General features: G+C 41.3%; 1 protein-coding gene across 5 annotated transcripts in view; it reads left to right on the top strand.

Annotated features, from left to right (window-relative positions):
* Ctps2 (CTP synthase 2) overlaps positions 1-27,072 on the top strand; it is a 111,353-nt gene extending 84,281 nt beyond the window's left edge. For 4 of the 5 annotated variants that reach the window (XM_036175117.1, XM_036175121.1, XM_036175116.1 and 1 more), the window contains 5 exons: positions 1,123-1,219; positions 9,829-9,973; positions 19,303-19,320; positions 24,503-24,612; positions 26,461-27,072. In XM_036175117.1, the coding sequence (XP_036031010.1) occupies positions 1,123-1,219; positions 9,829-9,973; positions 19,303-19,320; positions 24,503-24,572 (330 nt within the window). In that variant the 3' untranslated portion in view covers positions 24,573-24,612; positions 26,461-27,072. The remainder of the gene's footprint in view (positions 1-1,122; positions 1,220-9,828; positions 9,974-19,302; positions 19,321-24,502; positions 24,613-26,460) is intronic. The other variant, XM_036175118.1, reaches the window with a different exon arrangement.
* The last annotated feature ends 205 nt before the right edge of the window (positions 27,073-27,277 follow it).

The raw sequence follows: 27,277 nt of genomic DNA, 5'->3' as shown, positions 1-27,277 counted from the left end.
GTGGGTCAAGTGCTTGCCTCACAACTGTGAGGACTAGAACTTGGATTCCCAGCACCCACATAAGTGCTAGGCAAGTGTGATGGCCTGCCTATAATCCCAGCATACAGAAGGCTAAGGCAGGATCCTTGGGGCAAGCTGGGCAAGTTCCAGGTTCAGTAGGAGGCCCCACCTCAGGAGGCTATTGCGGGGGGGTGGGGGGTGGGGGGGGGGGGGGGGGGGGGAGGAAACACACCCAACATCAATCTCTGGCTTCTACGTGCATGCACACTTGTGCACATACACCCATACCCACGTGTATCCATAAACATGCAGACATGCTTATACACATGTACACTATACACATACACATTTAAAAAATTAGAATTTGGGGTTAGATAGTGTATGTTACTTTCTTGTTACTTTGTAAAATACAGACAAAAGAAACTTAAGGATTTATTTTGGTTCATGGTTTAAGGAGAAATAGGCCATCATTATAAGGAAATCATGGTGGGGGAGTACAAGGTAGCTGATACCATTTTTGCCAGTAGTCAGAAAGGAGGGAGGAAGGGAGGAGGGGAAGAAGGAAGGAGGGAAGGAAGGAGGAATACTGGTACTCAGCTTATTTTCTCCTTTTTATTCAGTTCAGCACCTCTGGCCATGAATTAGTGCTGCTTAGATCAGGATGCATATTCCCTTCTTAGTCAGTAACTCTTTAGAAATGCCCTCATACACATGCCTAGAAGTGTGTGTCCTCAATAATTCTAAATCCAGCTAAACTGACAACCAAGATCGGCCATCACAGATTGTTAAGTACACTTAACTCAGTGAGGCAGCAGATACAGGGATGTCTATAAGTAGTGGGTATCAAGGTTCTGATTCAGAATATTTACATTGCCATGGTCTTTTCTTTGGAATCCTATCTCTGAGTGATACAGCATGGACGTCCTAGGTTCACGTGACTTGAATTAGACTTCATATCTCAAGTTCATTATGAATTTAAAATTAGATTTGGGGTGTTGAATATAGAAATTAATTAGAGGGTCAATACAGTGGACAAACCTACCACCCGATCCAGGACCTCGTCATAAGCTGTTTGTTTGAATTACTCTGTAGTTCAAAGACTTTACTTTCTTGCATTTCCAGGTAAACCCTAACTTGATCAACCAATTCGAGAAGAAAGACCTTTGTTTTGTTGGCCAGGATATAGATGGAAAGAGGATGGAAATTATTGAATTGACAAGTAAGTGGGTTCTTTGTTTCTAGAAAGCTTTGTGATGACCTAACACCTTTTGTCAAACACAGACTGATTTGGGATCTAGTTCATTCTCCCCTTCCCCAATTCCTCATTCCCTTGAAATACATACAGAACTTCAGAATGCATGGAAAACACATTGCATATAATCCTTATCATTTTGGGACCTGTTAGTCTGAACTTAGCATCAATAGCTGAATTTTCCCAAGTCTACCAACTGGACAAGTAGTAGGCATCTTTGCCATTTCTCTTCTCTCCATCCTGTGTCAGCTCTAAGCGAAATGCTCTGCCGAAAGCAGACAGCTTGTTGTCCACTGGCTTTCCTCTTCCTCTTCTCCTTGCTCTTGGTGGTAATTGTGGATGTCTATTGTATGGATGTCCCAGATCCTCTCCTGACTCTCTCTACTGCTTGTGCTTGAAGGACAACCTTGGGTCAGTCATTGAATTTCATAGAATCACCACACTTAGAGTTTTTCATAAGACCAAACAAAGGCCTGGAAATGTGGCTTAGTTGGTAGAATGCTTACCTAGCATGTACAAAGACCTAGGTTTTGTCCCCAGCACAGTATAACCTCTTGCAGAGAAGAAAGACAGCAACAGCAGTGAGGGGTAAGGTTTTCAGCTCTCAGTTATTGCTCTGACCTCTTGGTTATAAACTCTGTATTTGGCTCTGTGTTTCTTATTTAACAAGATGGTTACATCTACAGCATGGTAGTACACTCCTGTAGAGTAATCCCGGCCGGAGGAGCAGAAGTTCAAGGTTATCCTTGGCTACATATTGAAGACAGCCTAGGCTACATAAAACCCTGTCTTAAAACAAAAACCAAAGAACTAGACTTCTGTTGGGGAAGAGCACAAAAGAGAACCTGTAATCGAAGTACTTGGAAAGTTTTGATTCAGGGAGATTGCTTTGATTTAAAGGCTAGCCTGGGCTTGTGGTGAGTTTGAGGCAGGTTTGGGTTACATGAAATAAATGAGTAGCACAGAAATTGTGTATGACTGGGCTAGGAGACCCTGAAAGCATAGGCCCCAAAGCACACATTTGTTACCAACAAGACATAAGACAGCCTTCTTTTCATTCAGCCTTGAAAGGACATAGTATACCCGCGGTCCTAGCTTGTCTCAGCTCTTCATCTTTCCCAGGGGTCAGCGCTCGCTCGCTGCTGCCCCCCCCCCCCCCCCCCCGTGTGTGTGTGTGTGTGTGTGTGTTGAACTATACTTTTTCCATACTTTTTCCACATTTTTAAGTGATTAAAAAATTTTAAAAGAATATTTGTGACATGAGAAAATAATTACATAATTATGGGACATTTGAGTTTCTGTGTCCATAAATAGTTTTATTGGAGATTGATATAGGGGTAGGAAGGCATGACCTTTTCCTCACTCCTCATAAAGGTCACAGCTGACATTCTTGTGACACAAGATTAGTAAGAGAAAAGCAAGGGATGGGGATTTAGCTCAGGGTTGGGGGCCCTGTGTTCAGTCTTCCACAGAGAAAGCATGTTCCAGTTAGTTTTTCTGTTGTGATATACCACTATGGCCAAAAGCAACTTGGGGAAGAAAGTGTTTATTTCATTTTACAGGATATATTTAGTCCATCATTAAGGGAAGCCACGGTGGGAGCTTGAAGTAAAACCACAGAGGAATGCTGCTAATTGGCTTGCTCCCAGGCTCATATCCAGCTAGCTTTCTTATACAGCCCAGGACCACCTGCTAGGGATGTTATGGCCCCCAATAGGCTGGCCATTCCTTCATCAATTAGTAGTCAAGAAAATCTTCCACAGACATGACCAGATGCTAATCTGATGAAGGCAGTTATTTAACTGAGCTTCTCTCTTCCCAGGTGTGTGAAGTTGACAACTAAGATTAGCTATCACCAATCTACCCCTTGTCAATGTAACACTCAAACACATCACTGTTAAACCATAACTTTTCCTTTCTGGTTCCCAAGATCTCATGTTGATATCACAATATAAAACAGTCCAATTTTTAAAGTCTCAAAATCTTTAAAAATTTTAATGCTTTAAAAGTTCAGTATCTCTTTAAAAGTCCAAAGCTGCTTTACTGTGGGCTCTTGTAAAATTAAAAACAAACAAGCAAACAAACAAATGAGTTATATACTTTCTTATTTGAAGAGAGAAGAACCAGGTCACAGATATAATCCGATCAAAGCAAAACCAAAATCTTAACAGTGTAAAAAACTCCATGTCCACAGTTTGGGACTCATTTGTGATCTTCTGAGCTTCTAAAGTTTGGGCAGTCCCACTTCTTTGGCTCTGCCACCTACAGCAAAAACTTGTGTTATAGGTTTGGGTTCCACACCTGCTACTGTCCTTGGCTGTTGTTCCAAAGTCCTGGAATCTCCAATAATCTGAGGTCTTCACTGCAGCTGGGGTTGCACCTTCATCGGTGGCCGACTCTGGCTTCTCTTCTGGGATCCTAACTCTGCCACATGGCATCAAGCCTCATCTTCTCTCACAACCCTTTCAGTTCTTCAGCTTTCCTGCCACCCAAATCAGTAGTGCTGCCAGACGGTGGTGGTGCACACCTTTAATCCCAGCATTCAGGAGGCAGAGGCAGGTGGATCTCTGTGAATTCAAGGCCAGCCTGGTCTATAGAGCAAGTTTCAGGGCAGCCAGGCCTACACAGAGAAATCCTGTCTTGAGAAAACAAAACAAAAAAACCAAAAAAAGTACCATATAGGCCACTCTTACACATTAATAAGGCAGACACTGACCAAAACTAACTTGGGGGGAAAGGGCTTATTTCATCTTACAAGTTACAGTCCATCATCAAGGGAAGCCAAGGCAAGAATGCAAGGCAGGAGCTTGAAGCAAAACCCATGGAGAAATGCTGCTTGCTGGATTCCTACCAAGCTCACCTTCAGCTCCCTTTCTTATACAGCCCAGGCCCTCCTGTCCAGGGCTGGTGCTGCCCACAGTGAGTTGGGCCTGCCTGTATCAATGAGCAATCAAGAACATGTTCGCCCACAGATGTGACCACAGGCCTCTCTGGTGGAAGCAATTCTTTAGCTGAAGCTTCCTCTTCCTAAGTGTGCCAGGTTGACAAGATTAGCTATCACAGAGCATAACAAGTCTTTTTAGTTTCATGTGACACAGGGGCCTTCAGAAATGAAGACCACAAAATCCAGGGAAACTCTTTTTATTCTTAGCTTTGAGGAAGAATAGGCAGTCTTGTGGAAATCTGATAAGGCATTATCATAAATGTGATAAGGTGGAATAGACTAAGGGGCCAGCAAGACTGTCCAGATTCTTGGCCTCTTTGCAACATTCTTGCCTCACATATGCAGGGAAGAATCCCCCTGGAATGAGGGTCTTTTCCCCCTGTTAGTTTTGTTTTTGTTTTTCTGGGACAGTTTCACGTATTCCAGGCTTGTCTTCTTTATCTCAATACCTAACTGAGGCTTGCCTGGAATTCCTGATCTCCTTGGTTCCACTTCCCAGATGCTGGGATCACAGGCGTGGGCTACCATGCCTGGCAGGAATGAGGGTGTTATGACCTACTTTTAGGCACGGTGACTCTAAGAGTTTATGTTGGCTCTCACACACACAGGCAGGGATGGTCAGAGTGACCTTGCTTCTGATGATGCTTTTTATGTTGTAGAAAGAAACATGCATAGTTAGGAAAGAGACTTCATGGCTTGCAATGCTTAAAGTATTTATTATTCAGCCCTTTACAGAAATATTTGCAACCCCAAGTCTAGACCCATGGGTATACATTTCATTTGACAAACTTGAACACTTGGGAAATTTCTTCTTGATCTGTTTGTTTGTCTGGATATTCTCTTGACATGTTCATTTTATGTCAAAATAAATTAAATGTTCTCCATACTTTTCCTTAAGATGATTTATATTAATGTGCCATCAGTCTCCTCTCCTGGAAGTTTCTTACCCTCTCTGCCATTTACATTTGGAGTAAGATCATTCTTTGTTGTTGGGCTGTCCTGCATGCTATGTGGTATTTATCAGCATCTCTGGCCTCTTGTCAATGGATATTAGTAGCAGACTTGCTTCCTCCTACCCATTAGTTGTGGTGTTTCAAAAACATCTTTACAGAGTTGGGGGAAAGGTCTGTCTTCCTGGCAGAGTGTTTGTTAGGATGCACAAGGTCCTAGGCTCAAGCCACAGTACCTCAATGCCAGGTGTGATGATGCATGATTGTAATCCTGGCACTTGGAAGGTAGAATCAAGAGGATCAGGAGTTCAAGATCATCCTTAGGTACATTGAGATCTACTTAGGCTACAAGAGACCTTGTCTCAAAAACCAAACCAAACTCAAATCAACCAACCAATCAGCCAATCCAAAACAAAACAAAACAAAACAAAACAAAACAAAACAAAACAAAACAAAACAAAAAACCATCTGTAGACACTGGCAAGTCAAGAACCACCTTCCACCTGATCAAGAACCATTCTCCTAGATCAACTTGAGATTGGATTATTAAGCTATTTACCCCCTTCACACCCCCAACTTGTAATCACTTGTCAAGTGCCAGAGTCTACTAATGCAGAGAAAGTGTTTGAGATTGCCCTCCCAGTCCCTACCACTTTAGCCTCACTTCATGATGGCTTCAAGTCTGACTTGTCCTCAACTTCCTCCCTGCCTCTAGGTTCTCCCATATCTAGTACTTTCTAAGCAGGACAGGGCTCTGACTTTGCAGTCCAGTCATGTTAATTTGTTGGCGAAACCACTCTGGTTTGTTGAATGTGAAGTATGTGTTGGATACTCCAAAATGGTAGCCTAATCTGGGTTTGGTGGTGCATGCCTGTAGTTCTAGGATTTGTGAGACTGAGCAGGAGGATCACTGTAAGTTTGAAGCCTATCTAGGTTACATAGTAGACTCCAGGACAGCCAAGGCTACAAAAGGAGATCTTGTTCACAAATTAATAGCCAGGCATGGTGGCTCATGTCTTTAAACCCAGCTCTTGGGATCTCTGAGTTCAAGCCCAGCCTGGTCTACATAGTGAGTTCCAGGACAGCCAGAACTATACAGAGAGATCCTGTCTCAAACAAATAAACAAACACAAATACATAAAGTATTAGAATGATGTTGGAGAACCTGCTATTTCAACTTGTGTGATTTAGCCTTCCAGACTCTTTTTACAACTTGGCAACTTTTTCTCCATCTCAGCCCATGTCATAATTCTCTGATTTAAATGCTCTTTTCTGTTTTTTCCCCCTTTGATGGTCCATAATCTATTTGAGTACTTCAAGAATCCCAAACAGAAAGTGGGTAGTGTGAATCCCAAACTGGGAGGAGATGATGTTGGAGATGGCTGCCTTGAACATAGTAGCCTCTTACCTGGACTCTGAAAGAAAACAATGGACATTTAGTGAGCTCACTAGATGCTTGATCCTAAACCCCTGCTAGGGACTCCATATGTGTCTGTGGTGTGCCTCACAAAGTAGTCGATGGATGTTCATTCCCATTTATGGAGGAGGCTGGAGTGCAGAGAGGTTAAATAACATGTCCAAGACCATCGAGTGAGGCATTGGGAGCTGAGAAGTAAACTCAGGTCATAGCCTTCTTCTATCCCCACCTTTGAGACATTTTACTTTTCTGTATTTCCCTTGGGTCTTCTGCCTAGAGTATATTTTGTGGTGGTTATTATTGTTTAATTTTGTTTTGTTTTGTTTTGTTTTTTTGAGATACAGGTTATCATTCAGTAGCTCAAACAGTCCTAAAATACACCTTGAGATAATTCTCCTGCTTCAGCTCCCCAAGTGCTGGCATTACTGGTGTAAGCCACCCTGTCTGGTTACTGTGTAGTTTTGGATGAGAATAGTAAAGATGTGTTTCAGGAGTCATTTTGATGTTAAAGTATGATCACTAATTGCTGTTGAAGGCTACCAACCTCTCTTGGCTTGTGAGAAGAGGGCAGATAATTTCTTAAGCAACTAACTGTTTACTTTGTTCAAGTGCTTATTCTCTTTTCAATCTCCTGCTTCTCTTATTGTCAGCAAATACCGAGAGACTACTTTCTTCACAAAGATTTAGATGCCCATTGACGCCTTCAGAGTTAATGAAGGCTGGGAAGGAAACAAGAGCTGCTGTAAAACCTTGCAGTTTTTAAAAGCTGACTGCAAGGGAATTCATTTTATGAAGGAAAATTCCCCAGAAGATTTTGATCTTAAGTACCCTTTAGAAGCACAGTCACAAGTCTCTACCATCCCTCAAGGATTCCAAGGAACAAGGCTTGAGATTTGTAGAATGTCAGAATCTGCTTAAAAGCGATTAAGAGCATTATTTTTAAAGGTACTTTGTTTGACTGATAGACCCTCATCAAAATAAAAACTCTTTCACTATTCTTCATATCCACACAGAGAATTTGGATAAAATGATTCCAAGCAATGATCCATTCATTTAAATAGTCTGTCCCTGGCTATGACATGATCTGTGTCACAGCATCGCTCTGTAGCTCTGCAGAAACAGAAGTACTGTCTTTCTAAGACATCCCTAGATATTATGCTATAATCTTTAATGTGTTTTACTTTAAAGTTATATTGCTCAATTTCTTCTCTAAGTGTGGATGACTTTTCTTTGTTTTTAAAATAAAGTTTTTTGTTTTTTTTTTTAAATTTATTAATTTGTTTCCTTATTTGTGGGGATGGAAGTGAAGGGTGGGCCTCATGCCATGGCTTGTATATGGAGGTTAGGAATCTTTTGATTCTTTCCTTCCATCACATGGGCCCCAGGGATGGAATTCAGGTAGTCAGGTTGGGTGGAGGCAAGTGATTTTACCTGCTGAGCCATTCCTAAGGCCCTTGGTTTTTTGTTTTTGTTTTTGTTTTTCTGTGTAGCTGAGGTTTACCTGGAACTTGCAGTGTAGACCAGGTTGCCTTCAAAGTTGTAGTGATCCTCCTATCTCTGCCTCCTAAATGCTGGGATTACTGGCTTGTACCACTAGGTCCAACTGTTCTAGTTGGATTTCTGTTGTTATAAATACTATGACCAAAAGCAACTTGGTAAAGAAAGAGTTTATCTTGGCTTATACTTCCAGGTCACAGTTCATCATTGAGGGAAATTAAGGTAGGAACAGAAGCAGAAACCAAGGAGGAACACTGCTTATTGGCTTACTCTCTAGATCATGCTCAGTTTTCTTATACAGCCCAGACCTATTTACCTGGGGATGGTGCCACTCACAGTGGGCTATCCCTTCCTCATCAATCAAGACAATCTCTTACAGACATGGGATAGGCCAATGTGATCAAGGCAGTTCTTCACTTGAGGTTTCCCTTTCCCAGGCTATATTGCATTGACAATAAAAACTAATGAGGACACTGACTTGTGTTTTATTTTGTTTTGCTTTCAGACAGGGTCTCCTGTAGCACACGATGGCCTGTGCACTTGTAGTGTAGCTGAAGATGACCGTGAAATTCTGATATTCTTGCTTCCACCTCTGGGGTGCTGAGATTATATCCCTGCACCAACATACTTAACTCCTTTCTTCTTTTGTTGAGGGAGAAGATATCATTTCCTGTGCTAAGCTTTCATAGCTGAATAGCCCTCCAATTCAAGGAGGCTTCTGCTTACATGTACAGTATTCTTCCACAGGATTTTTCTGAGGTCAGACCTGTCCAGGAGAATTTGCTCCAATGAAGAAACTATTCTGCCTGCTCAGTATAGTGCCTATCAGCTATGAATGATCAGTGTGTGTGTGTGTGTGTGTGTGTGTGTGTCTGTGTGTGTGTGTGTATTCAGTGTCTTCTTCTATTACTTTCTACCTTATTGCCATGAGATGGGGTCTCTCAACAAATTCCCCCACTTCCTGCTAGGCTGGCTGGCCAGGAAGCTCCCCAAATCCTCCCGTCTTCACCCTCCTATGCTGGGCTTACACGCATGGGGCAGTGGTGCCTAACTCTTTTACATGGATGCTGGGGATTTGAACTCAGATTCTCATGCTTGCTTAGAAAATGCTTTTATTCACTAAGCCATTTCCCCAGCCTCAGGTAGGGGGTAGCTTGAAGTCTAGGAATACTGTGGAAATTAAGTCAACAATGAAAGGTCTTCCAGAAGCAGGCTAGGGCTGGGGATGTAGCTAAGTTGGTAAAATGTGTGCTTAGAATGCATGAGGTCCTGAGTTCAATCCCCAGCACTACATAAGCCCAGTGTAGTGGCACACACCTATAATCCTAGCACTTAGGAGGTAGAGGTAGGAATATCAAAAGTTCAAGATCATTCTCAGCTATGGAGCAGTTCAAGGGTATCCTGGGCTACATGTCACCTTATCTCAAAAGAAACCAGAAAAGTAGGTTGATGTTCAAGAAGGAGACTTCATGTTAGCACTCAAAAGCTCTTACTTCACTTTCCTTCGTCTAACACTACCACCTCAAACCCCCCCCCCCCCAAAAAAAAAAAAACAAACCCAAGAAATTCTAGGTCTCTAATTAAGTTAAATGGGTTTAGAAATTTGGAATTTTACTCCAAAAATGGATCATGGAAATAACTCTGTTGGCAAGTTAAAGAATCCCTTCAGTGCTTCATGTGGGTTGGTGTTCAATTATATGGTAACCTTTCTAGTGGCTGGTTCTCATGTCTGCTTGATTCATTTACTTCATGCTTGCTTTCATTTCAGGTCATCCATATTTCATTGGTGTCCAGTTCCATCCCGAGTTTTCTTCTAGGCCAATGAAGCCTTCCCCTCCGTACCTGGGGCTCTTACTTGCAGCAACTGGAAATCTGAATGCCCATCTGCAACAGATAAACAGACTGTCACCCAGGTAACCAGCTTAATGCTCCTAGCATTGAGCCGAGACGTATGGTTACTATCATCTTAGCTTTTCCACAAAATTGAATGTCATTGTGGAATTTAAGTTTTGAAAAAAAAGTATGTTTTATTTTTTCTGCATTCTATCTTTAGTATCATACCTAAAGCCTTTCCTGTAGAAAGATCTTATAAATCATAACCCCAGTGTTTTCTTCTACCACTTTCATAGTTTAATATCCAACAGTGTATCTAGCCTTTTTTTGAGGTAAGAGTATAAGGTAAGGGATCTGATTTTCCTTGTCTTAGCTGAAAGTTGTTAAGTAAATTGGTTTTTATTTAATTTCTGTCTAGTTCAATTGATGATCCTGTATACCTAAACTTTTGCTATTCTTTTCATTATCATAGTATTAATGAACATTGAGACTGTATCAACCTTAGAAATATAATCATTTACATTTTTAAAGATATATTTTGCTGGTTGTATTTGAAAGACTAAAGCAGGATCATGGATTCCAGGCCAGGCTGCTATAAATAGTGAGACACCATGTCTTTTGGTTTTGGTTTTAGAGACAGGGTCTCACACAGCCCAGGCTGTTCTTGAGTTTGCTTTGTAGCCAAGGATGACCTTGAACTCTGGATCCTCCTGCCTCTAATTTCCAAGTGCTGGGCTTACAAATATGTGTCACCACATTTAACTGTCCTGAGGTTGGAACCCAGAGATTCATGCATGATAGGCAAGTATTCTCACCTACTCAACTACATCTCCAACCTAGAAAACCAAAACCAGCCAACCAAACAAACAAAAAACAGGAGAGGAGGGAATGTATTGTTCTGTTCTAATTTCCCAGGTGAATAGCACAGTAATTGCTAAGATCTAGGTAGTGGCCGTGATTTCATGATGTTTAAATAATAGTTTGGATAGAATTTATATCTGTATTTATTCTCCTCTGAGAATATTGTATGTATCATGTGTAGAAAGTTTAGAGGTAGACGGAACTACCTAGAATATTCCAGACTTAGGAAGCGTAATTGACTATCACAGTAATGCTGTATGTTGCTTAGACTCTTGCCCTTGCAAACAACTGTTGCAGGGCTGCAGTTGAGATCAGGAGCATCAGGACAAGGGATGTCTGTAAGCTTGTGTTATAGTCTTCTTGTAATGCATTATTGTTCAGAGAAGCTCACAACGCTAGTGCTTCAGTTTCCTGTGGGTTCATATGGGAACAGCTTTACGTGGCTTACATGCCTGCTGCCTTGACCTCATTGATAGTCACTCTTTGCTGTCTTCAACCCGGGCAGTGCCTTTCCAACTGTGTCTGGGGACTACCATAAGGAGCAGGCTAAGGGGACTCAGATTCTTCCCTGCTTCAGATGTGATCTCCAAATCTCCTGGCTTCTGTGCTATTGTTCTGCACAAGAGATTTCATATGATGAAAACATTCCTGGGTTCTCAGGCTGCATAGTTTATGTTGCAGATTGAAATTCCAATGTGGAATTCCAAATCACATGTGTGCTATGACATTTTATGGCTACCTGACGTTCTCTGTTATTACAGATTCTCATGTAGGAAAGGAGGTGACAATGGAGCCAGTTAGTTGGCTGAGAGAAATTATACACTGATAAGTATCTGGCCGTATGCAAGCATCAGCTCACAAGTGAATGCGTATGGTTCGTGTAGTCTGGCTGTCCTTCTACCCACCTGCTGTGTTGTGTGAGGCCTATTGATTTCTGTGTGGAGGCTTGCATTTCTGAGTGAAGCTCCTCCATAGCTGAGCACTTGCCTGAAACAGCTAAGCCAGATACACTTTTAGAGAGAATAGCCCTCTTAATGGAGCTCGTTGCAATTTCAGCCAACCCGTAGTCCTCCATGGTTGTGCATCAATCACAAGTTGGTGCCTTCCCTTATGTCTCTGCCTGGCTGCTGAGCACACAGGTGACTCTGCACTAAAGTGGAAGGTACTGGCAGCAGAGGAGGGTGGTCTAAACCTGATATATTGCAGGGATCTCAATAAGGAATGGTGATTGATGTGGCAGGTGTGGTTGCACATTGCTGTAATGCTAGCACTCCAGAGACTAGAGGGTTACTGCAAATTCAGTGCTAGTCTGGTCTACACTATTAGTTCCAAGCCAGCCAGGGTTACATATCAAGACCCTGCCTCAATAAAGCAAAATAACCCCAAACCAGTCTAGGAAATGTAGTTCAGTTGTAGAATGTTTGCCTAGTGTGTATGAACCCTGAGGTTTGATCCCTAGCACCATACAGCACCACATGGCACCACATGATGATGCATGCGTATAATCCCAGCACTTTGGAGGTAGAACCAAGAAGATAAGAAGTTCAAGGTCATCAAGGCTAGCTTGGGCTATGTGAAACCTTGCTCAAACACACACACACACACACACACACACACACACACACACACACACACACACCCCAACTCACCAAAAAGCCAATAAACAAATTCCCCAAACCACAAGAGTGGTGACTAATAATCCAGTGGCTGTCTGGCACCTCCATGGGATTGCAGAGTTCTGAATGGCAGGTGACTGCCTTGCTGGCCACACACTGATACAAGCTGTGCTTCTTTCAAACAAGATTACTACTTGTAAACAGCTCGAGCATGAACACTGAAGAATGACTTCCTTCCCCTGAAATTGTCTCTGATTATACTCAACTGTATGGCACATGGGCAGCCCATGTCTTCAGGTGCAGAGTGTAAAAATTCTTGGCTTTAATAAGAACACCTGAGCTGTAACCTCTGCATTCTGCCCAGTGGAGAAAATATTTATCATTGGGCACTTGGGAGTTGTAGTAAGAATATTATTTAGGGATTTAGAGCTGGTGAACTAAATTGTCAGCCACTCTGTTATCTGCAAAATAGCAGCAGTTCTAAAGGCTAATTCCCCCTAGTTTTAGGTTTCCAGCAGTCGGTTCAAGGGAACAATCATTCTAGGGTAGTATTTTAAAAACGTTTTTTATTAATTGCTGAAAAGTACATGCAGATCAGGCCAGAGAGATGGCCTAGTGAGTAAAGGTGCCTGCTGCCTAGCCTGACGATCTGAATTGAGTCTCCAGGAGGGAAGTGACTCCCACAAGTTGTCCTCTGACCTCCACATATGCACCCCTCTCTCCCCACAATGTAATTTAAAGTACATGGAGCTGGTCATAGTGATTGATGTTTTTAGTCCAAGCACCGGGAGGCAGAGGAAGGCACAACTCTGAGTTTGAGGCTTAAAGCCTTGTCTACTATTGAGTTCAGGCCAACCAAGACTATACCGTGAGACACCCCCCCCCCCAATAAAGAAGAAGGGGAGGAGGAGGAGGAAGGAAGAGAAGGAGGAGAAGCAGCAGCAGCTGCCACCACAGCCAGGTGTGCTGGTTCACATTATAATTCGAGCACTTGGGAGGATCAGGTAGGTGAGTCACCGTGGGTTTGATGCCAACCTGAGCTACAGATCTAGACCTTGCTTCAAAATACAAAAGAACAACAACAAAAAAATCAAACTAAGAGCCTTATTTTGAGGGTCCCATCTAAGAATACCCACATATTCAGTAATTCTTGAGTCAAAATCAGAATATAGTTGTATGCACAGCTAATATCTGTGTACACAATATACATTCACACAAGGAGCAGTCAGGGACAAGATGTAAGCAGAGTTTAGAGAAGTCCATTTTAGATTTCCTGTGCAACCTTACTCCCGTCTGTGCTAGCAAGTGCACCCTCATTCCAGCACTAAGTGCCCATGTGTGTGTGTGTGTGTGTGTGTGTGTGTGTGTGCATGAGTGTGTGTGTGTGTGTGCATGAGTGTGTGTGTGTGTGTGTGTGTGTGTGTGTGTGTGTGTTGGTGCCCATAGACTTGGAGCTGAGATAATTTTACTAAGGGATGGTCACACAGATGTTCTCTGCCTAGCATCCATCAAAATTCCAGACTCCCTGAAGGAAAGCAGTAGTCATCATAAATCACATTGTACAAACAATGTAGACCGAGAAAAGTGATGTGATTCAAGTTAGTAGTAGAGGATTCACTGTGAAAGTCATCAGCTACAGACTGACCCTACAAGCCTTTTGAATGATGGCGGCTGCCTGGTTAACTCATTTTGAATAAGTACAAATCCATTTTTAGAGTAAACATGTCTAACAGGAAATTATGCTCCATTCAATATGTAACTGTAATCTTTGGTACTATGTCTTTTTTTTTGTCAAAATTTCATCTGTCCCATTTATAAGAGGGAAACACAAGGGGTGGAGAGATGGCTTAACCATTGAACATGCCTACAGCTCTTCCAGGGCACCTGACTTTGGTTCCCAGCATCTACATCTGGTAACACAAAACCACCTATGACTCCAGCTTCAGGGGATCCACCACCTTCTTCTGGCCTCCTTGATTACCTGCACACAAGTGGTATACACTCCCATAGACATATACATATGCATGTTTTTTTTGAGCTGAGGACCGAACCCAGGGCCTTGTGCTTGCTAGGCAAGTGTTCTACCACTGAGCTAAATCCCCAGCCCCCATATGAATGTTTTAAAAAAGGTAACCACAAGTTTGAATGGTCTTGCTAGCACGGTTCGAGTGAAATGGGACTGCTTCATATAATTCTAAGAAAAAAGTAGAAAACTTGGACGCTTGTGCCAGCAGTGAAGGTACAGAAACAGTTCCTTGATATTAGTCTCAGCAGCTTCAGAAATTCCCCTAGACTTTTAGGGACCTTGATTCAGGCCAAACTGAGAGTTTGTGACTTGAACACTGCAGAGAATTTCAGGACTCGCTGGTATATAATGAAGTAGAGTTGGAGATTTTATTGAGGATATTTTAATAGAGAGGGTTAAGAGAAAGAGAGGTACTCAGAAGAAAGTACTACATGGTGAGAGCATGGTGTGGGCTTCTCCAAGACTCACAGAAAGTACAACATATCCAAGTTGAATACAGGCTCTTGAAAGAGGCAGTCACAATGACTTGTCTTAGCATTAGCCATATATACAAGTTATATCTCAAAAGGTTGCTTAGAAATCTTTTTCCCCTTTTTCTTTTTTGTTTGATAAGAGATAAAGATGCCTTGAATGGAATTACAGTCTGGAAAAAAGAAACCAGAAGCCACTAGGGTTGCATTAAGGAGTTTAGTATATATCTTTCCCCTATAAATGGAGTTTCTGATGAAATTCCTAGAAAATGTTTTATAGCTAGAAAGGGGAAAAGGCTTTTTTTGAGATTTTATTTATTTTTAGTTTCTGTGTGTAGGGTGTTTTGCCTGCATGTATATCTGTACGCCAGGTGTATGCAGTGCCTATTGGGGCCAGAAGAGGGAGTCAGATCCTCCGGACTCATATGTGACTGATGTGAGTGACCATATAGGTGCTGGGCACCAAACCTGGATGCTCTGCAAGAGCAGCCAGTGAGTTCTTTTAACTGCTGAGCCATCTCTCCAGCCCCCCAAAAGGGCCTTAAGCAGCTAGTAACTAATTGTGCTGGAATTCTTGATTCTTCATTGGCAAGAGACTTTAATTGGATTCCAGGTTGAAGAGCTCCTCTCTGCTTGTCATGTCCTCAAAACGTTCCTGGTCTTTCTATCCTACCTTACTTGCACTACATAGAATATGCTAAGGTGTTTGTAATGGGGAGTTCTTTAATCTGTAGAAACAAAGCATCTATATTACCTGTATTAGGAATTGCTCTGGGGGCTGGTGCTGGTGGTTGGACTCCAGGCCTTGCTCATGTTAAGCATACAGCCTTACACCGAGTCACACTCCTGAGGCCCAGCCCAGGAGTTCCACTTGAAATTCACAGAAGGATATATAATTTACTCTTTTCGGCATGTGTGTCTCTGTTTGCCCTGCACAGCTCTTATGCTCAGCGCTACACAGGTTTAAGAGCAGCTTCTAGTTTTATGATGTGGGCATCTGTCAGGCCCATTTGTGGGTTAGAGTAAGACTCTTGCTTAGGTATTGCTCATTCTGTATCAGAACACAAGAACTCAGGTACAGTCAATCCACAGTTCACAGGAATATAACTCTTTGGGGGGAATGTTGTTTTAAAGGTTAAAACTGGGCTTTTAAGACAATTGAGTAACATTTTATTTTAAGTTTTGGACCTTGAATCATGACTCCAACCAACATTTACTGTCTCTTGTACAGAGAGATCATCTTTTCATAGCAAAACAAGAGGTGTGGTGGTATCAAACCAATAGAGAAGGTACTTGATGGTGCACTGTATTTGATTGACTATTGCAGACCAAACTCAAAAGTCAGAACTACTTCATAATCCAAAGGGGCCTTAAAGAAAGTGTGTTCCTGGAGTCTGGCTCTTCCATTTCCTGATTCCCTTCTAGACTGGACTCCTAGTATAAGTCTATTGTCTTCTTCCCATTTGCTTTTGCCACTTAATTTTCTTTGAGTGATGCTGAGGATTGAACCCAGCCAGGGATTTGTACGTACTCCAACCTTGAGCTCCATCCCCAGCCTACCATGATACCTTTGTCTTTGAATCCCGGAGGCAGTCAGGAAGAGAAGGAACCCATTTCACTCACACTGTCTCTGTCTGTCTTTATAAATCACATGCTGACTTCCAACCTGAGATGAGTTATTTTTTTTTGTTGATTTCTAGATGTAATGCTATAGAAAATTTGGGGGGAAGCACCCATAAGCTCAACAACTTGATACAGTCACACTGTATTAATTTTAAAGAATATTTCCTTCTAGTCTTTCTACCTATATGTGGTTCTTCTTGGCTATAGTAGTGGTTTGAATGAGATGACCCCCATAGACTCATATTTGAATGCTTGCCACCCAGTTGGTAGAACTGTTTAGGAAGGATCAAGGGATGTGGCCTTGTTGGAGGAGGCATACCCTTGTTGGAAGACTTTTGTCACTGGGATTGGGCTTTGAGGTTTCAAAATCCTGCACCATTCCCAGTTAGAACTCTCTGCCTCATGGTTGTTGTCTCAACATGTGAGCTCTCAGCTGCTGCTCCAGTGCCATGCCTGTTTGCCTGCTGTCATGTTTCCCACCATGATGGTCATGGATTCGTCCTCTGAAGCTGTAAGCAAGCCCCCAATTAAATGCTTTCTTTTTTGTCAGTTGCCTAGTTCATGGTGTCTCTTCACAGCAACAGAAAAGTAAGCCAGGTATAATAGTGAAAATATATATTTTCCCCACAGTTCTTTTATTTTGAAAACTTTCAAGTATACCAATAAGATAGATTAGTCCAGTAATCCTTGTAGTCATTTGGCCACATTTATGAGTTGTTATAGTTCTGCTATGCTCCCTTTCTTCCTCTATTTTCTGTGTACAAAGTTCTTTTTTTTAATTTTCATATAGTATTTCATTCAAAGTTTTCTTTTGAACCATTTACAAGTACATTGCAAACATGGTAGCACTTCATACATAAATATTCATAAAAATTAAATTTTCAAATTTTCACACAATTCAGTGTTATACCTAAGAAAATTAACATCAGTTCCAATGACATGACCATTCATTCAGCCCATACTTTATCTTTTATCTTTGTAGGAGGGTCTCCCATATCCCAGGCTAGTTTCCAACTCAATATGCAGTTGAGATTACCTTGAATTCCTCCCTCCACTTCCCTGGTAATGGGTTTGCAGGCTTGTACTACCACACTTGGTATGTGGTGCTGAGGGTTGAACTCAAGGCTCTGTCCATGCTAGGAAAGCATTGTACTATACTACATGGACATGTGGCCTGAGCTTTCAGACCCTAAGCTCTGGAAGTGGATAGGACTTACTGAATCCAAACCCAACTCTTCTTTCCTGAATGGTTGGGACTTCATCTTTCCTTGTACTGTTTCTTTATAAAAAGTTTCTTTGGAGCCAGGCAGGCAGTTCTCTATGAGTTCAAGGCCAGCCAGGGATACATAGTGAGACCTTGTCTCAACAAAGTGGGTGGAAGGCTGTGAATTAATGTTATAGTTTAGTAACTATATATAAATAACCTTTATATAAGGCCCTGAACTATATCCTAGCAACATACCACATACAGTCCCCCCAACACAAGGTAAAAGTCCCTAGTTTACATAGTAATAATAAAGATTAAGTTTCCCACTATTATATAAATCATTTTACACAATGCTTGGTCTATGGTAGGAACTTAAATGTGAATTATTATTACTATTATTATTATTATTATTATTATTATTATTATTACTAATTTTACCTTAGTTCCAGCTGCCTTCGTCTTTTACCTACTACAAAGCCTATTGCCTGGACTTTGTGCCTCTGGTTTTTCTCCTTCTAATCCTCCTAATCCATCTTCTGCCATGAGAATGGTCTTCTCACATGACTATGCAGCTCAAAACCCTCAAAGGCTTACTTTGGCTTATGGAATAAAATGCACATAAATCCATACAGAAGACCTCCGAGTCTTGAGAACTCCCCAGAAGGGTTTAATGCCTTTGCCTCCTAGCTATTGATATATATTCTGGACCTGCTTAGTGAGAAGGAACACCAATCTATATCCTATTAGGATGTCAGCTCATGGGACTTGGGAAGGTGGGCATGGGGCTGAGGGGCCCAGGTTAACTGTGCCGTGATAGCACTGTACCTTTCTCCCTCTAAGCTTTAGAGTCTGAGGCATGCTTGCCTCACTTTGCCTGCTCCGAACCAAAAACTCAGATATTCTCCCCTGCGCCTAAGTGCTGTTCAGTTTCTAGTACACTGTGAACTTGGACCCACCTTGCTTTTTGACTTTGGCCTTCATGGTTGGCACTGCTAGGACCAATCATGTAATATGTGCTTAAATGTTTTATTGCTGTGGTGGTGGTTTTGATGGTGGAGTTGGTGCTTCTGGATCTGCCGCTCATCATTGAAGGGTAGTGACCAAGTTGCCGTCAACCATCCTTAGGGCTGCTGTGAGGCATAGTGGACACGAGGCTTGGTAGACTTTTATCAAAAGACCGCTCTCTCTCCTTTGTTACATTTCAAACAAAAGGGAATTGGGACAGAAAGTCCAATCTTTTTTAGTTTTTATTTTTATTTTTTTTTTGCTTTGAGCTGTTCTTTTCAACATTTTTTCACCACCCCCATGATTGACTTCAACTTATACTTAGAGGGTTTTTTTCTGGTAAATTATTGTTAATAAGTCACATCTGAGTACTCCTTCTTTTGGGGATTATGCATTGGTTAAAAGGTGCTCTTTATAGGTCTCACTTCACTGTGGCGTTGATAATATGGTTGCCAGCCAGGAATGGAGTTCAGAGTGATACAGACCACTGTGCTTTTAAAGCCCTGCCTGGGTTGAAGTCTCCTGTTTACTATGAGATGCAAAACACATTCAGAGCATACTAAGTTTTTATTCCCTTGCTCTTGTATTTTATGGCTTCCAGGGGCCCTTCGAGAAACAAGTAAGTATAGCAGTAACAATGCTTTGGGGAAAACTATGCATGGCAATGTGTTTTTAAAACACACTTTTTCACATGAAATGGATTTTGATACAAAGTACTACAGGTACTCATGCATGCTGGGAGTCCTAACTATGTCATTAAGCTTGTTTTTAAATTCCAACCACCTCTTTCTATTAATAGAGAAGAAGTGATTAATGGCTGCTTCAGAGTAGCATAAAAGGTGGGATATATGGAACATCACCACCCTTCCCCTAGTATCTTGGAATATTTTCATTTACTGGGAATTTATTAGGAGTAAGGAGTCATTGACAGACAGGTTATCCATTAGTTTTAAATCATTAACTTGCCTAGCATGTATGAAATCTAGGGTTCCATCCCAGCACCATGTAAACTAGGTTTGGTAGATCATGTCTGCAGTCTAGCACTTTGGAGGTGAGGCAGGAGGATCAGAAATTTGACGTTATCCTTGGCTACATAGTGAGTTTGAAACCAGCATGAGTTACAAAAGACTATTTCAAAAACAAATAAACATGGAGACCATTGTGGTCAAGCCTTGAAGTCAAAGTAGTGTCCTAGGATAGCAATCCCTACCTGTGTTGAAACTGATAGTTTTTGTCTTGCCACTGTTAGAACCTGTGGGCCTGAAGCACACTGGCTGTGAGCAGGAGAGGCACACACCCAGTCTTTCTGCTGCCACCTGGAGGTGGAAGGCAGCCTGACTGCTTTCACATTGCATAGTCACACATTAACCAAGCCCCACCCCCTGTCCCCTCCTGTAGCCTAATCACATATGCCTCATTCCTGGTCAAGTAGCATAGGTTACATACTAACGAAGCCTGCTCCTGCTTAATGCAAGGCCTCCCTTTCCCTTGGAAGCCTGTAAGAGCAGACTCCTTGCTTTGTTGGTGTAACTGAAGCTTCTTACTTCAAATCCCCAGCTAAATATCTTGCATTAAAGATGATTTGCCTTGAGCCAGGTGGTGGCGGTGCATACCTTTAATCCCAGCACTCAGGAGGTAGAGATAGGCTCATCTGTGAGTTCGAGGCCAGCCTGGTCTACAGCAAGTTCCAGGACAGCTAGGGCTACACAGAAAAACCTTAGAGAGAGAGAGAGAGAGAGAGAGAGAATTAGTTTCTACTAAACTACTTGGGGAACATGTGCATGAGAAATATTTGCTATGATTTTAATTAACTATACATAGCAAGGCCTTTAAAACACTTTTTTGAGGGAATAATAATTATAATCACTATCATAGTAATTGGACTTTATTTTTATTCTTTTTTAAAGTTTACTTATTACATTTTTATTTTGCATGAGTGCATGTGTCTGTGTGTATGTTCATTCATAGATGCATGCACGTGTGTGTGTGTGTGTGTGTGTGTGTGTGTGTGTGTGTGTGTGTGTGTCGAGAGGACAGCTTTCAGAAGCCAGTTCTCTTGCTTTCACCAAGGGGTTCTTTGGATCGAATTCAGGTCCTCGGGCTTGGCGGCAGGCATCTTTACCTGCTGAGCCATCTGGCTGGCCCCATTAGTTTTAAATCAATACTATCCATTAAAACTTTCTCAAGTGATGGAAATGTTCAATAATCTGCACTATTCAAAAACGGCAGTCATTAGCCACACATAGCTGCAGAGTACTTGAAGTGCCAGTACAAGTAAGGAGTGGAATTTTTAATTCCATTTGCCTCTAATTGTTTTAAATTTGTATAGCCATGGCAGCTTGTACTTATACTGGACAAGTTAAAACTTCGCTTCCTTAAATGTGATAAGAGATACAGTTGTTTGTTTGTGACACTTAATGGAATTTAACATGCAAAACCATAGTATTTAGCTGGGCATAGTGCTGGTCTTTAATTCCACACTCAAGAAGCTGAGGCAGGAGAATTGTGAGTTTGAGGCTGTGTGGGCTACATACTGCAGAATCATGTTTCATAAACAACAACAGATCCGTGTGTGTGTGTGTGTGTGTGTGTGTGTGTGTGTGTGTGTGTGTGTGTAATTATTTAAAAAGATAGATTAATATTAATACAGAGCTGAGATAACTTTTTTTTGAGCTGGGGATCGAACCCAGGGCCTTGCGCTTGCTAGGCAAGTAAGTGCTCTACCACTGAGCTAAATCCCCAACCCTGAGCTGAGCTAACTTTAAGTGAAATATGCATATCTAGCTTATGACTGACTCTTAAGTTTGTTTTGTGTGAAACAAAAATAATCCCCCAGATCATATAGGGCCCAGAGTGGCGCTTACATTTTCCAGTCTGTTGCAGAAGCCAGTGTTGTTGTGTGTTTGTTTGATGACCCACATTTTATTTCTATCACTGGTTTTTTGCCTCCAGATGAGTGCTCTAAATCAGCAAGTTTAGCAGTAATGCCTATTCTGACAATTCTGTTCTCGAGTGTCATGGTTTATTGTCCTACCTAGTCTCAGAACACTAGGGAAAAAATTATTAACCTTAGAGATGAATAAACTCAAGCTGAGCCTCAATTTGCTTGACTTAGGTTGTTCCATTTTGATGCATTGGTAGAAAGTGAGAGCTGGTGGGTTAGAGCTGACCTATGTAAGGCCCTCATGGGGAATTATACCTGGTACAGGAAATAATTCATTCTTAAATTAATTTCTATTTTTTAATTAATTAACTTTAAAAATGATTTTTAGGGTTGGGGATTTAGCTCAGTGGTAGAGCGCTCACCTAGCAAGCACAAAGCCCTGGGTTCGATCCTCAGCTCAAAAAAAAAAAAAAAAAAAGACTTTTAGAAAATAATTCTGAAACTTATGTGCCTAATGGTTTTTCCTGATTCTCTGTATTTCCCTAAGTTTTGAGAGCATGTCACAGGAACATGTAACCTTCATGAATAGCAAAAGCTTATTTTTATGTAATTTTCAGACCAGATTTATACATCTCTGGGCAGTCTCTGAAGTTGTAGCTTGTTAATTAACTAGTTAATTGGTTTTGAGATAGGCTCTCACTCTGAAGCCTATAGTATGTTGGAATCCAATCTGGAGTCTAGGCTGGTCTCAAACTCCCAGTGCATCTTCCATTCTCAGCATTATGAGTGCTGAGATTACAGGCATGGACTATTATGCTCAGTTTATGCAGTGCTAGGGATTGAAGGCAAGCGCTCTCTCAACAGAGCTACATCTCCAGCCTTTGGGTCAATCTTAAAAACAAACAAACAACTAAAACAAGCTCTCAGTCATTATATAGCAGTACAAGTGCTTTTTCCTAACTAAAAAGTGGGAGGTGGTATTTGACTTTAATAATAATGATATGTTGTTTTATATCTTTAGCTAACCCATATTCCATTTTTGACTAATTCTTAACCTTTTCCTTGCTGTTTTCTCTGGTCTGATGCCACCATACCTCTGCTGTTTTGTCAGAAAGTCAAGAAGGAGAATGAATAAACAAAACAGAAACTTTGATGATTTGGTATATCTGTTTATTGATAATCACTCAGTAAGTGGGGAACAGGAGTTTTGTTTTCTAGTCTCTCTGCATAGACCTTTCCCAGTGGTTTTCCCTTTTCCTTTCAAAGGAACAAAAGTGAAATTTCACTGGTTAAGGGTTTCGGACTTTTATTGCCATTTAGGTCAGCAAATGCCTGGCCAAAGTTATGGATGTGTCGGGCGTTAGGAGTATTCATCAGGAAATGAAGACCCAGAGAAACTTCAGTTTGGTCTCTGTCTCTCTCCCTCCCTCCCTCCCTCCTTCCCTCCCTCCCCTTCCCTCCTGTATGTGTATGTCAGTTGTTTTCGTCCTTTCACTTTTTGTGTGGTGGCTTCCAGAGATGGAACTCGGGTCCTCAGGCTTGCACAGTTACAGTTACTAGCCCATCAGGTGTGTTAGACAGGCACAGTGACACAGCTTCACAGAGCTAAACAAATGCAACATGAACAAAAGTAACACACCTTAAAAAATATTCTACAACAGTCCCTAGTCTAGATTGACATGAAATAAAGGGACCCATCCCCTATGCTTTTCCTTAAAAATATTGTTTTGAAGGGTTCTCGCTATGGTCTTCTGGCTCCATTGCTTTTGGTCCTGTGGTAAGGCAGAACACCATGGTGGGGAGCACACGGTAAAAGAAAACTATTTATGTTATGGTGGCTGAAGTCCCAATAGCCCCTTCAAGGTGTGTTCATAGTGGCCTCATTTCCACTTGACTCACTTCTTTCTTTCAAAATTTCTTTGTGCGCGCATGTGTGTGTATGGGTTGTGTATTTGTGTGCACATCTGCCACAATGCTGAGAGTGGAGGTCAAAGGACAACTTTTGGGAGTCGGTTATCTGGGTATCAGACTCAGGTCTTAAGGCTCTATGTATAGAAAGTGCTTTAACCAACTAAGCCATCTTGGTGGCCCACTTTCTTTATAAAATAATTAAAATTAAACAAAATTTTAAGGTTCTCCTAGAAGTGTATGTAAGTATGTATCGAATACTGGAAGTATCCCTTTACACCCTCACTCTCCTTTCTCTTGCCCCTTCCTCCCATTAGCCATGTTCATCCTCCTAGACAGTTTTACTTCTTTCATGTCATATATACATGCATGATTTTATGTATTTTCTGTAAAATAATAGGAACTGCAAATAAGATAAAACATACAAAATTTGTCTTTTTGAGACTGGGTTATTTCTCTGCATATGATCATCTCCAGTTGCATATATTTTCCTGCAGATGACATGACTTTTTTTTGAGACAGGTTTTCACAATAGACCACCCAGGTTGGCCTAGAACTCTTTGGCAGTCCTCCTGCCTCAGCCTCATAAGTTCTGGGATTACAGGTGTGAGCTACCACTCCTGGCTTCAGGCTTTCATATGAAATCAGATTGTTAATAGAACTCCTCGAGTAGAAAGCAAGCTACAGGCACAGGGGCAGGCAGCCAAGCAGTCAAGGCTTTGTGGAAGTGGACAGCTGGTCTGTAGTCTTTGATTTATACATTTCAACCTATGAAACACTTTCCTAAATCCTCTAATAATAATAACGAACCTACAAATTGTGATGAAGGCCTGTAATCAGTTTCTCTGAGCAAAGAAGGATGTGGTTAGACTGCAGGATGATCATCAAATATTCTTAGTATTTCCTCTACATGGATCTTAATTATGGAACAGGTTTGGAGCTAAACCTTGACTGATTATCTGTGGTGTTTTTAAACATCCTGCCGAGTGACTTTTCTCTGTTACTCTAGTGATGTATACAGTGATGTCAGCGATGACAGCTATTCAGAGGCAAAGCTGGCTGAACTGGAAATCAACTGAAGCTCCTTCTTGCCTCAGGAACAATGGGCCACCTGAGAGGGTAAGAAAGCATTTTGGAAGATTATTTGTTTGTCTCGCAGGAAGCTGGCATCTTGGTAGAGATGGGAGCATTACAGGACTTGGTTCCCAGGGTCCTTCGCAGCCCAGATTTAGCCTTGGTGCTGTTAAGAGACAGTATTTGGGAGAAAGGGCATACATCTGAGGCCAGGAATGAGCATATCAGTACCTGTAAGTTACTGGTTAGAACTGTAATAGTCTATGTTGGAAATTGACCAGATAGTATTTTATGCTTCTGGACCTGTCATAGCTATTGCAGTGAGAAAGCAGGCATAGGCGATATAGAAACAAATGGACATAGTTGTGTGCCAATACAACTTTATTTACAAAAACCACTTGCTAATTGTGTTTACATGTTTACAATGCCAGCACTCAGGCAGTGTAGTTCAAAATAATCCTCAGGTACACAGTGACTGGATTATATTAATTCTATATTAAAAACAAAAACAACCCACCCAAACCTACTTTCTGAATAAATTGCAGTTATCCATGTATGAAAAGGTCAAATAATAATTAAAACCACTGATTTGTGTGCTATATAATTTTTCCTTTTCTTTTTAAATGACACCCTTGGGCCAGTGAGATGGTTTTGCAGGTAAAATCACTGCTATGCAAGCCTGATGACTTGAATCAATCCCCAGACCCCATGTTGGAAGGCTAGAGTTGATTCCTGGAATTTGTCCTCTGACCCCCACATGCATGCTGTGGCACAGCTATGCTTTCTCTGTCTCTCTCTAACATTTATACAATACATATTAATAAAAATAAAATTAAAAACAAAATAGGGGGCTAGAGAGATGGCTCAGTGGTTTAAAGTGCTGGCCAGAGGACCCAGGTTTGATTCCCAGCACCCACATCATGGCTCATGACTATCCGTAACTCCAGTTCTAGGCCATCTGGTGCCTTTTTCTGGCCTCTGTGGGCACCAGGTATGTACATGGTACATAAATATACATATAGGCAAACACTCATCACATAAAATGAAATAAATAAATCTTTAAAAAGTTTTTAAAAAAATTCAACAAAATAAAACAAAAGACCATCTTGCTGAATGTGTTACAGGCCACTCATAGCAGGGAAGATTCTCTTGGCTTTGTATAAAATAAAATATGATTGGGGCTGGAGAGATGGGTTAAGTGTACTTGTGGCTCTTATAAGAGGCCTGGGTTCAGTTCACAGCACCCATATTGCAGCTTACAGCAATCTGTACCTCTGGTTCCAGGGGATCTGATGCCCTCTTCTGACTTCTGAGAGCACCAGGCACACATGCAGCATACATACATACATGCAGGCAAAGCATTCAAACACGTAAAATAAATTCAAGAAATAAAAATTATGGAGTAGTATTGTTTCTTTGCAAGAAGAGGCTAGAGATAGGATTGGTGTTCAAGGGCAGCTTATTTCCTCTGTTACTATATTTTGTATTCTAAGAGAAGACAGCATCATGGCTAGTGTTAATAAGTTTTTGCTTGGAGCCAGATGCCACTTGGGATGACTAAGAGGTTATGGCAGGCCTTGGGTTGGATATGCTAGTGTTTAGTTGAAACAGCAACTTTTGGACAACTTGTCAAGAGTTCACTGCTCTGTTCAACTGTGGCTGTTGCTTGGCTGGTGTGCCTGGGGCCCAAGTTCAATTTCCAGAATTGGAAAAAAAAAAAAGAACCACAAACAGTTGTATCACTCTACTATGAGCAATCTGTAGATTTTTCTGTTTATCTGAGACTACTGTGTGTCCTCAAACTAAAATGCTGTAAAGATTAACAGGGATGATTTTAAAGGAGCTTATTATTCACTTTTTGATGTAACTAATACTTACCTCTTTTTTTTAAAGCCTCTGAAGTAATTATACTTAAGATGAAAGAATTATCTGAAGAAACCACCACACTGTTCCCTAGACATGGGCTATGAAGATTCAAAGGGAATCGGAAAATGTTTACTTCATGAAACAGAACCAAAGGGATCCTTCTCTTTTCCCTCCACTTTGCTATGCTTAATTAAACTTCGTTCAGCAGCATTCTGGCACAGAAAGTGTTTCTGTGTTTTGTCCAGAACATAGTGAGGTCAAAGTGGGAAGCAGGAACTGGGGAGACTTTGCCTTCTCAATATTGTATGGGGAAGGTGGTAGGCATGTGTTATAACCAGTTTCGGGTTTAAAAATGAGTTATTCTTTTACCTGGATATGAAGTATAGCTTAGTATGGGAGTTAAGATTATTTTGGTTTCTCATTCTGTTCATTTCCAGTTAGAAGTGAAATTTAGCAGGTGCAAACCTTCGGGTTGTAAGTCTATTATCTCAAATACAAAGTGTAAAGGGGATCTGAAAACTCAGGAACCAGGATAAGTAGGGCCCAGCTCCATCTCTTCAACTTGTTGTCTTCAAGTGGAAGGAGCAAGCCCAACTCCCACAAGTTGTCTTCTGACCCCTGCATGTACACACACAGACACCAAAAAATGTAAAAAAAATTAAATTAATAATTTTTTTTCCTTTTTAAATTAAATTTACTTTTTATTATTCTTTTGACAGCTTCATAAATGTATAGAATCAATTTTTGATCATTTTATCCTTTATTACACTCTCTCATTCCATGCTTACTGAAAGCCTTCTTCTCATGCCTTTTTTGTTGTTTTCAGTTTTTTGTGACCACTGTC

The sequence above is a fragment of the Onychomys torridus genome, chromosome X (assembly GCF_903995425.1).
Source record: "Onychomys torridus chromosome X, mOncTor1.1, whole genome shotgun sequence".
NCBI classification, from domain to species: Eukaryota; Metazoa; Chordata; class Mammalia; order Rodentia; family Cricetidae; genus Onychomys; species Onychomys torridus.
This window is presented reverse-complemented; position numbering and strand designations above follow the sequence as displayed.